Source organism: Cydia splendana, chromosome 10, assembly GCF_910591565.1.
Source record: "Cydia splendana chromosome 10, ilCydSple1.2, whole genome shotgun sequence".
Classification (NCBI taxonomy): Eukaryota; Metazoa; Arthropoda; class Insecta; order Lepidoptera; family Tortricidae; genus Cydia; species Cydia splendana.
The window spans coordinates 8,586,438-8,598,604 of NC_085969.1; the positions used below are offsets into that span (position 1 = coordinate 8,586,438).

The window sequence follows — 12,167 nt, forward strand, 5'->3', positions numbered from 1 at the left end:
TTTTTTATGGCATCGCGCTCCTGGCGCATTCAGCCAGACGAGTAAAGCAGGGAAACGGAATTAAAGGATTACATTATAACGGGTAAGACGGAATTTTGGAAAAGGATCAGGAAAAGGTAAATTATAGGCAGTTAGAGTTTAATGTTATGACGTGAAATAAATGAATACAATGATTTAAATATATATGGAGAAGAATCATTAATATACAGGAGTGTTGTAATAGATGTGGGAAACGGAACTTTAAAATCTGACAGCTGTCTTAATAGTATAGAACGATCATAAAGGTTACATCATAGACCTATATAATCATATTTCAGTGGGTTACATGCAAAGAATATATGGTTAAGATCAGCGGGATCAGCTCCACAAGTACATGCAGAACTGGCCACGCGATTTAGTAGTTTGAGGTGTTCCGGTGTACATACGTGACCCAATCTCATTCGAATTAACATACTAGTTGCAGGTTTTGGCAGAGAGATTTTAGCAAACCAAGGTTTGGCAGGAATTGATTTTTGAATGCTTCGATAATGTAACGCAGCAGCACCTGCACCAGATGTCCATAAATTCCTCCATTCCTTTCGTAGGTATAATTTAGGCAGTGCCAACAGGTCTTCAGACACATTCTTAAACGGAAACATGTCCCCACAACTAATGGCATCTCGAGCTAAATCATCCACCCTTTCATTACCTTTAATCCCTCTGTGTCCAGGGATCCAGGCAATGGAAACCGAATACCCTTTAATGTGACATTTTAACAATAGGCTACGGATTTGATAAATAATTGGGTTATTAGATTTAGATTTGAAAGGAAATTTACATATTGCCTGTAGTGAACTTAGGGAATCTGAGAAAATAATTGTTTTTTTGAGATGCATTATAATGATGAACTCTATTGCTTTCAGGATTCCAAAGCACTCACCACTGTACACAGAGGATTCTGGTGGCAACTTTATTTTTTGGTAAATATTAGATTGGGTGTGGAGAACACCAACGCCAACACAACCATTCTCTGACGTCTTAGAAGCATCTGTGTACATATGATGAGCACCCAGGCCATCTGTTCCAATGAATCCCAGGAATTGTTGATTTTGTTCAACATCATTCTTGGAGACTCCAACATTGAGGAGAACTGGAGGAATAAGTGTCAGAGAATCATATTCATATTGGAAAATGGGAAGTGTTGAAGAGCTAACAGTGGGAGCTGATATAGATTTAAGTTTTTGAAAGCTTTTTACTAAACAAGGAGGACTTTTGTGTTTCCAATAGTTGGAAGTAGTTATTTGAAGCACAAGGTTAGACAGGATAATCCAGAGTTGGTGATTAGAGAATTGGGAACAACGGAAAATAAATCTATCACTAAGATATTGGCGTTGTAAATGAAGTGGAGGCTCAACACACTCAACTTGCATGGCATTGATAGGGCTTGAATTCATGGCCCCACAAATCAATCTGAGTGCTTTGGATTGAATACGATCTAGTTTTTGGAAGCCAGCTACATATCCTGGCTCTAACAAAAATGTCCCATAATCTAAAATACTTCTTATCAAGGCATTATACATGAGTTTCATGCAAAAAGGATGTGAACCCCACCAAACTCCTGAAACGCACCTGAGGATATTAATATTTTTTTCACATTTAGAAACTATGTAATCACAATGTGGAAGACCCGTTAATTTATTATCTAAAATAACACCTAGGAATTTGGTTTTATCTTTAATGGAAATGGAGCAGTTATTAAATTGCACATTGATCGGAGGAGGAAACATTTTTCTAGTAAACAAAACTACAACACTTTTATGCACTGAAAGTTCCAGACCATTTGAATCTAACCATAACTTCAATAAGCCCAAAGAAGAAGTGACTGATCTACTGGCTTGTTCAATAGAAAGGTTTGGCGAATATAATAATAAATCATCAGCATATTGCAAGACTCTAACCGTGTCATTTAAGGATGATTCTAAATCAAATGTGTAGATATTATATAGCAAAGGACTTAATACGGATCCTTGGGGAAGACCTCTCCACACTAAACGGGAAATCCTATTGTTGTCATCTATGAGAAGGCTAATGGACCTTTCTGATAAAAGGTTTATTATGAAATTGGTTAACATTACTGGTATAGCTAATTTGTGAAGTTTTGCTTGTAACACTGAGACTAAGACATTATCATAAGCGGCGCTTATGTCAAGAAAAGCAGCTACTATAGACTCATTTCTAGAAAATGACAATCGAATATCTGAAATTAAAATACCCAAGCTATCATAAGTAGACCTACCTTTTCGGAAGCCAAATTGACTATGAGAAAGTAATTGGTTTTTTTCTACAAAATATTCTAGTCTGTTTTTAACTAAATGTTCTGCTACTTTAACAAATACTGAGGAAAGGGCAATTGGACGATAAGAAGAAACATCTGACACTGGTTTGAACGGCTTTAAAATAGGAATAACTATTTGAGATCTCCAAGAATCAGGAATTTTACCAGACTGGATAACAGAATTTATTATATTTAGATAATAAGAAAGAATACCATCACTAGCATTTGCTAAAAAGGAATAAGGAACTCCATCTTCCCCAGGTGAAGTATCTTTTAAACCACTTAATACAGCTTTTAACTCCTCCATTTTAAAAGGCTCATTTAAAGTATTATAATAGCATGAGTCAAATGAAAAGGCAGCAGGGTGAAATACATATTCTTCGGGGACGGAAGCAGGTGCTAATCTATCCATAAACTGTGTAGCAAGGTTAGGAGGAAGGATCTGTCTAGAGGACTCATTGAAAGCATGTCTAAATCTTTTAATATTATTCCATACTATGGATGGTTTTACGCTAGGACTAAGAGACAAACAAAATCGCTTCCAGCCTTCGAACTTTTTCTTTCGCAACAATTTTTTTGTCTCACGAGCAACTTGCATGAATGTCTCAAAATTTTCATTTGTCATAAAATTACAATATTTTCTTTCAGCCTCCTTACGGTTTCTGATAGCTTGTGTGCAATCATCATCCCACCAAGGCGGAGAAGGTATTTTACCTGATGCACTGTTTTTAACCGGAAAAATTTCATCAGCTGCTTCAGTCATTATCTGAGCTAATGCAACTGAACAACTAACTACATTACTATCATCTATGGACGGTAAACACAACAATTTCTCCTCTACACGGGTTTTGAAAAGTTTCCAATCAACATTACTTAAATTATACTTAAGCCTAGGGCTAGGTTTCGGAGATGGCGGAATAGAAGATGGAAATGTAATAATGATAGGGTAGTGATCACTCCCATATGTTGATTCCAGAGTATGCCAAGTGAGAGAAGCCGCAAGATCAACTGAACAAATTGATAAATCAATAGCGCTAATTGACTCTGTTGGAGCTGTTCGGCGGGTTGGAGAACCGTTGTTTAAAACACAAAGATTGTGTTGGTCTATGATATGAATGAGGCGATCTCCATTATAATTAGACGATGAACTACCCCAAACCTGGTGATGTGAGTTAAAATCTCCTAAAATTAAAACGGGCCTAGGAAGAGAAGAAATTATTTGTTCAAGCTCAACAAAAATAGATGATGAGGGATGAGGAATATATACAGAAATAATACAGATGTTATTTACAATGGCAGCAACAATTGAAAAATCATCGCTATGGGATGGAAGATGAAAAGGTGAAAATGATATGGAATTCCTGACAAGTAGAGCTACTCCGCCCCATCCGCCAGGAGTGCCAGGTCGCGAAGGACGGTCCTCTCTGAGACATGAATATCCCGTGACTCTAAGAAGAGCCCCAGGCTTGAGCCATGTCTCAGAGAGGGCAAAAACAAATGGTTGAAATTTGTTTAATAAATGAATTAAATCTTGTTTTTTATTTATTACACTTCTGCAGTTCCACTGTATAATTTTGGCCATTATTTTTAATAGTTGAGACAAGTTCTTCAAGCATGGGGGCAACGTGGGACGGTATTCTTACATTAGGCTGAGATAAATGATCAATTAACGCTTGTATTTCCTCAGCTACTGAAACATTATCTTTAGGAGACTCTTGCTGTAGTGCACAGCCATTTTGAGGAGATGGAATGATATATTCTTTAACTAAAGCATTGTGAGCTGCTGCATCATACCCTGTTGTTATAAGTTTTTTAACTGTACGTGGTTTCAAAAAAGTTGTCTTTTTATAACTGTGTGACTGCATGTTTGTACCCGGGGCTGGATTATTGACACTGCGATGTAAATTTGGCTGAGACTGTGGCTGTTGGGGTGATTGTGTCAGAAGGACATCGGCAAATGATTTTGAAGCAGCTGGATGTAATTTAACAGCCTCACCATAAGAAATACAATTGTTAGCCATAGTTACTTTAATATCCTTCTGTCTCTTGTGTTCCGGGCAAGCCCTGTTCGTGGCGAAATGGAAACCATTGCAAAGGCAGCAAACGGCATCGTCCTCCTCCACTGAACAGGTATGACCGGAATGCAATTGACCACACTTAAAGCACTTGGGTTTAGATCTGCAATTAGTTTTCGTATGACCAAATTTAGTACAGTTGAAGCACTGGATTGTGGGAAAGATATACAGTTCGACAGGCAGTGAGTTGTAGCATGAGAATACCCGTTTTGGTAAAACTTGACCATCAAAAGTTAGGACAACTGTCTCAGAGGGTTGCCACGAAACGGCACCATTAACTGTAACTCTATGATTCAAACGCCGAACTTTAAGCACTTTTCCACACCCAGTGGGCACGGAAATGTTGGACACTATTTCCTCCTCGGACCACTGTGATGGAATACCACGGACTAGGCCCATGCGCGTTACTGTAAATGATGGTATGTATGCTGTTAAATTTTCGTTGTCAAGTTGAGGATTGGTTACAAACAAATTAGCATCGATATGATTTGCAAAAGCCATGGAAATTCTTGTCCTACCAATACGTTTCACGCTGCCATTTATAATATTTTTGAAGCCGTTTTTTACTAAGAACCTACCAAAAGACACCGGGTGCAGAGACGAGTTTGGATCAGTTTGTTTTAATTGAACATGCACCGTAAACGGTGCAACATCAGCTGTTGAAAATAAATTTCTGCCAACTTTTGTTGTTTGAATATCAGAAACTACTTTATTTGTGTCAGTATTTGTTATAGAATGAGCTTGGGTCTTTTGTACAATTTCACACTCGCAAACATATTCCCCACCAGCATTTCGCTTTCTCTTTTTGTTACAATCTTTACACCTCTTATTTTTATATACTTTTCTTTTTAAATCATTTTTATTATTTACAGATGTATCAGTATCCATGCTAGACTCTATTTCAATATTTATACCAACCTGGAGGTTTTCTCCTCCAGGGTCGGGAGGATCATCCTCCCCCATTGTAAAGAATTACAAAAGACTTACCTAATATGAGTGAATGTCACAATATATACAGAAAACAAAAATATTTACATGTAATACTATCTAAAATATATACAAATTACCAATTCCTTGATCTTAAATTGAATTAAATGTACGAGAAACCAAAACACACAACCGCCACGTTTCACGTTTCCCGCGCTTTTTCTCCTTTTTTATGGTTCCTAACCACAGGTAAATGATATTTTTTTAAGGTGAGCTATACACTAATGTGGAAGTCAGATCGGATGAGCACCGGACGCCGTCGTGTTGGGTAGTTTGTAGAGGCCATAAGTAACGTTCCTCATGTTGCCTACATTGATTTCAAGTCGCCAATATGATAAAAAAAAAATGTCAAACCAAACCAAACGTCAAAACTCGACAAAATGGTGGTTGTTTTCATGTGAATTTTGTTGAATACAAAATATGACGAGTTTAATTGACAAAATAGAGTTGCTAATCAAGAGGGAAAAGACCACTCCGGAGCGAAAGAAAAAAGAAGAGGCTTCTAAATCCTCCAGTGAAATTCTTTCAGAGCTATTCAGTGCCTTCAACGCCGATCCTCCCAAAATCGATGAAGCTTCTCTGAAGAAATCAAAGAAAAGCAAAAAGAAACACAAGAAGGAGAAGAAGAAACGGAGTCGGAGCAGTAGCAGCAGCAATTCTGATGATAGCGACTACTCTCCCAAGCACAAGAAACGGAAAAAGAGCAAGTCTAAGAAAAAGCGCGATAGGTCGCGGTCAAGCACACCTAGCAAAAGCAACATACCGCCTAAAATTAAAGCCGATTTAGAGGCGATAAGAATAAAAAATGAGTCCGGTCGCATTAGCTCTGATGATTTGCGCCACGAAATAAAGCTTAAAACAGAACCTAAAGAAGTACAACACCGGAGAGTCTCTATTAAGACAGAAGAGCCGCACAACTACAGCGTCGACGTTTCAAACTTCGATGCTAGTCTCATTCCTATGCCAGATTCTCCTAAACACGAGGACCTACGTCAAAAGTTAGACAGTAAGAAACAAGAAGCTGAAGACAAGTCTAAGAGTAAAATTCAAATTAAGAATTTGAAGTTTAGTGCAGTGTTTGAGGAGACTGTTAAGAAAGCCGAGGAAGAAGCCAGGAAGAAAGCTGAGAAGTTTGAGGAAGGTGAATACACAGACTCTTCCAGCAGCAGTGAGAAACCAGAAGTTCCCAATGCAGAGTTCCCCAAATCCTCGGATCCTGGAGGTATACTTAAGAAGCAAGCGGCAGAAGAGTCTAAAGTGTAAGTTTTTCAATATTATTCATTACAATCGTCAATCACGCATTAATTTATTTTTTGCAGTATTGTTAAACAAGTACAAAACCAATCCAGATAAACATCACATGAAATCTATTGCATTATACTATTTCATTCTTTATATGCCAATAATTTTCCTTCAAAAAAGCTATTAAATTTTTTTTTTTTAATGTCGACTTTTTTAGGGTTCCGTAACTCAAAAGGAAAAAACGTAACCCTTATAGGATTACTCATGCATCTGTCTGTCTGTCTGTCACAGCCTATTTGCTCCAAAACTACTGGACCAATTAAGTTGAAATTTGGTACACATATGGAAATCTGTGACTGTAATAAAAACAAATGAATTTTAAGCATAGGGGGAACATGAGAAAATTAAAAAACAAAGTTTTGCAAACCATACGTGTTACATATTAAATGAAAGGGCTTATTTTGAGGATCTCAAATATAATTTTTTTATAATTTTATATGAAATAGTATAGAAGTTATTTAAGAAAATGGGCAAAAAATTACCATCCCCCCCCCTTAACTCCGATACTACTGGGTCTAAAATTTTGAAAAAAATACATGTAATAGTTCTTTACCTCTAGATGACAGGAAAACCTATTAGAAATCTAGAGTCAAGCGTGAGTCGGACTTAAGAAAAAAAACGCGGTTGGGCTGTTTTAGGGACACAGCCGTAATGGTTTACGTGAAACTCTGTGTGGACTGCTTTTGCGAAGGCCGAAGGCCGAGCTACACGTAGGGCCGAAGGCCCGAAGCATCCCCCAGTAGCTTTTGAAACGCACGGCCGAAGGCCGAGTTGCGGGAGGTTAGTGTTCAAATACAAAACAATTATAGCACAAGTGTCTGAATGCGAAGGTCGAAGGCCCGGAGCCTCCGACATGTGCATGCTTCCTGCAAAGGAGATCGTCGATTTTGTTCTATCTTTTGTTAAGCGATTGGGCCCGATACCTATAGATTACTGGAAAAACGTATAAGAAGTCTGCAATTAAGCGTGAGCCGGACTTAAGAACAAGAATTGCGGATAAGCTCTATCAGGGCCACAACCGCAATTGATTTACGTGAAACGTGGTGTGGACAGCTAGTGCGAAGGTCGAAGGCCGAGCTCTACGTTGGGCCGAAGGCCTGAAGCATCCAAGAGAGGTGCGCCTCCACGCAAGGTCGAAGGATGAGCTTTAGGAGGTTAGTGCTCAAACAGAACAAATAATTGGTTTAAGTACGAGAAGCTAAATGAGAAGGCTGAACTGCTGTATATCAGAGGGTCTACCGCGAACACCGATGTTCGCAAATTGCGGGGATTTCTCTTTTACTCCAATGAAACCGTAATTAGAGTGAGAGTGAGAGGCCAGCAATTTGCGATCTTCGAACAAAATTAAAGAAGCTGTGTGTGGAAAAATTGAATGAACAGTTGAATGTACTTATGAACTTCGCTTTGCTCGCTCGTTCGAAAATGTGTGCAGTACGGAACCCTTGGGACGCGAGTTCGACTCGCACTTGACCGGTTTTTTATTTTGTGACAACTTGCTGGCCAGAGTCTATAGTATGTATGTATTTTAATTTTATTTGGCTCTTAACTTGTGTTGTGAGACACACAATATGCCACCGGTTTAATATGAAAATTTAACAAAATTCTGTCTCTCAAAAACAGCCAAAGTTAATTTTCTGGGCAAAAATTGGCAACATATAATTTTAGTATGGCAGTAATAAATAACTCTTCCAAATACTATTGTTTTTTTTTTCTAATAGGTCTGATGAAGATAGGACTGATAGGAGCCACTCTAAGAAATCCAAAGAAATCTCCCACAAATCTTCAAGAAGGGACAGAAGCAGATCCAGAAGAAGGTATGCTCTATAGGTTTTCCTAAATACAATTATTGCATATTATGACATTTCCTAACTGTATTAAACCTTCTACTCCCTGTGATCAATACTTGTCAGCCATGAAACAACATTGAAGACTTAGATTAAGAACTGATTTTTGATTTTCTTTGCTGACACAATATCACATTAGTGGGAAGCCGGGGGACACTCAACTGGAACCAGCACTGTGAAATCAGAAATCAAAATCCTCTTACTCTCAGCCGTTTTAGATTTTTCATACATTTTCTATGAAATAGTGTGTGAAACATCGCAATGTTATTGAATGAAAATCTTTATTCTGCGATTTAAGCGTGCACTTATGAAACCTGCTAATTCATTCAATTATGTCGCAAGGTCAATCAGCAAGTCCCGCCGCTCCCGCTCCCGGTCCGCTTCACGCCGCCGCCGTCGCTCCCGCTCGCGTGGCCACGAGCGGTCGCGGCGCCGCTCGCGGTCGCGGTCGCGTGAGCGGGACCGACACGAGCGGGACAGGCACCGGCCGAGGCATGTGTCGCCGAGACACAGGGGGAGGAGGTCCAGGTAAATAAGAATTTTACGTTACGTAACTCTTCCTCCAAGGTCCTGTAATACGCGCAATTATTGACGCTCTTGACATTAGACGGTATGAAAGAATCGGTAATAAGAACCACATCTGATATCTTATCCCCTTACCGCATACAAAGCCATATATGGCGGATATGATATTTAACTCTATTGACAGCTATTAAAGTTCAAATTTCAACAAATATTTTTTATTATATGCAGTAAGGGGTTATATTGAACTACTAGAGCTTCTTGGATGAGTAGAATGTTAACAGAAATCTATTTACCGCTTATTCATAAACGCGCTACAAACCTCAATTAGCTAATAATCGTTTGTCTTTATCTGTCATTTTCACTTATGTATTTGTAAGAAAGGGATAAAACATAATTTAACTAAATCAGGCCCGTAAAGTTTATGAATAAGGCGCTTAGCTCATGACTAGCATTTTAAGAATTTCAGTGTCTATCTGTCTATTAACATGTCATGATTTTCTCAGGTCGCCAACCGGGGTGAAGCTAGCAGACAGCGAGAAGAAGCGTCTTCTAGAAGTAGCGAGAAGGAACGCCATCAATATGCTGAAGAACGGCGCCGTGCCCGCCGGCGCTGCCGCGTTACCGCCGCACACTAGGAACCAGGTCATGGCCGCCATACAATCCGGGGGTAAGTACAGAGTACAGAATACCAACTTATTCAAAGGTCACAGACCGGGGTGAAGCTACCAGTCATCTGAAGTGTCTTCTAGAAGTAACAAAAAGGACAAATATAGGTAAGTACAGAATGCCAACCTTTTCTCAAACGCAGAACGGATAGCATTACGTTTCGGGCGTCGCATGAATTCAGTGTTAACCATCCAAGAAATGTGATGTTCTAAGTAAGACTAGATACTTAAGAGTTTAATAAAGATTACATTACAGCCGGTCCTGCCCAATTGTTTTAAAACCAGCACTTTCTGTATACTTAGGGCATACTGAAAATTCCTGGACTGGCCACTTAGAAAAAAATAAGTCGTCTCATATATCAGAATCCAGAAACTTTCAGTATGGCCCATGTATTAGTTGACATCATTGTCGAAACACTTGTATATATTTCTGATGTTGACAACATGCGGTGTTTGATTTTTGATGACTGGGATATCTTTAAATAAATAAATAATAGTAATCAGGATCACAAAATGGCTGAAAAAACAAAACAGTTATTATTTTCTGTCTAACAGGTAAATCAGTCGACGAGCTAACTGATTTCTGCAAGCACTTGTCAAAGAAAGAAGCCCTCGGAGAACTGTCTTCCGTCTCATCTCACGACGAAGACATGAGCGAGAACGAAGATACACTCGCTTTCCATCATCCATTCCTAGTCAAAGAGAAGGCTCCTATTGTTATGAATATAAGGGTGAGTTTCACATAAACTAAAACCTCACTGCTAAATAATACTGCAAATTTTTCGACATTAATTTATTTCTCTCTAAATTGTGTCGTTTAACTTCAAACTCGGGTGAATCCATTTGACCCTCTCAGCAAATATCTACCCTATTACCTTTTCTTAATATCAAAATCGCATAATCTGACCGATGTATTCGAAGATATGCCCCTTTTGTGTCTTGAATAATTCTTAGGTTGTCCGGAAGAGATCGCTCTTTAGCGATAAGACCGCCTGTTGTCTGCCTCTACATTTAATCAATTGTTCTTTTTTTTTGTATCTTTTTACTGAGGTGTGCCAATAAAGAGTATTCTATCTATCTAACATTACTTAAATTCGTTAATATTTTTTGTAATACTAGTCTGTTTCTTTCACATAGGGTGGAGCGCCACTTCCGATCAAGACCAATGCACTACCCATAGCCAACAAGGAAGAGCTGCGACTACAATTCCCCGTGTCATCAGGGTCGCAGCACAGGGAAAAGGCCACGGAATGGGTACCCGTTTCACCGCCAAAGAAAGATATGGTGAGATTTTTATATCATAGAACTTCTTGCAATTTACACTAAACAATCTAAACATGTCGGCATGATTCCTATATTTGATTACACAAACGGGTCTACCGCGATATACTTTCATTATTGAAGTGAAAACTTCTTTAGCGCGCGCGCCGCTGTGCACTTTTTGTGATGGGGAAAAAATGTTAAACTCGCGACAGCGTAAGACGTAAGACGCTTCGTAAGACGGACACGTGACATGATCGAAAAACTGTTACAATGTCATTGAGTTTTCACTTTTTACCTTAAATTCCGACGTTTCAGCTGACTTGCACCCGCTGTGGTCACGGAAAAAATAATGAACGTATATAGCGGTAAACCCGTTTGTGTAATTAAATATGTGTACATAATCGCGAGAGTTTAAAGTGTTATGTAGCATGATTCCTGCTAACGCGGTTAATGATTAATATGTGGCTTTCCCTGTAGTTCTTATGCTTCAAGTGCAATAGGGACATTTTTATCTGAAATTCCAACAGAAATTCTGATAGAAAGGTCTTTAAGGCTGTGCATCGCAAAATAACAGGATCTTAGAAAGGTGGCAGTGGCTAGCCCCGGAAATAAACAGATGTCATTTTCGGATATATGTTTTTTGACTATATGATAAGAGATTTCATGCTAGTCGAAACACGAATGCTTAAAATTTTCTCGATAGAAAATAAATCCAAAGTTACCTCTTCATTTTCCTTAAGTACCTCAGTGCAACTAGAAAACACATCCATATCCAGCATAATCCACTTTAAAGTAAAGGTTTTCATCTCGTCTTAATTGTCATAGCAAAGAATATTTACTTATTATCATTATACCGACGGATTTATCATCGTTTTTGATTTTATGAATTCAACTGAAAACGCCCATTTTACGCAATTCGGCTTCTCATTCTGTCATGCGTCAAAGTCATAAGTGCATCCTTTATGCCAGTAATGTTAGATGGCCGTCGGGCCTCAAAGAGGTAAGACCTATGTCAAATCGCGCAGCGCTCCGGATTACGTAAAATTTACATATCCAATAAACGATGAGTCGTAGCTCCATTGAGTAGTAACGGAATCGGAGGTCTACTACAGGTGGTGACATCTTTACACGTATACGTTACGCATGTGTGCGTGTTTGCTTAGCTAAGTCAAAATATATACTCTTTGAACAC

General features: G+C 38.8%; 1 protein-coding gene and 1 long non-coding RNA gene across 2 annotated transcripts; both read left to right on the forward strand.

The window, feature by feature from the left end:
• Positions 1-94: 94 nt before the first annotated feature.
• Positions 95-1,617, forward strand: LOC134794268 (uncharacterized). The gene is made up of 2 exons (XR_010144650.1): positions 95-493; positions 903-1,617. It is a non-coding gene; the product is annotated as an uncharacterized LOC134794268 (long non-coding RNA).
• Positions 1,618-5,742: 4,125 nt separating this feature from the next.
• Positions 5,743-11,038, forward strand: LOC134794555 (protein Son-like). The gene is made up of 6 exons (XM_063766365.1): positions 5,743-6,635; positions 8,397-8,492; positions 8,865-9,050; positions 9,551-9,714; positions 10,268-10,443; positions 10,850-11,038. The coding sequence occupies exons 1-6, from the start codon at positions 5,797-5,799 to the stop codon at positions 11,036-11,038; spliced, it is 1,650 nt and encodes a 549-aa protein (XP_063622435.1). The 5' UTR covers positions 5,743-5,796.
• The last annotated feature ends 1,129 nt before the right edge of the window (positions 11,039-12,167 follow it).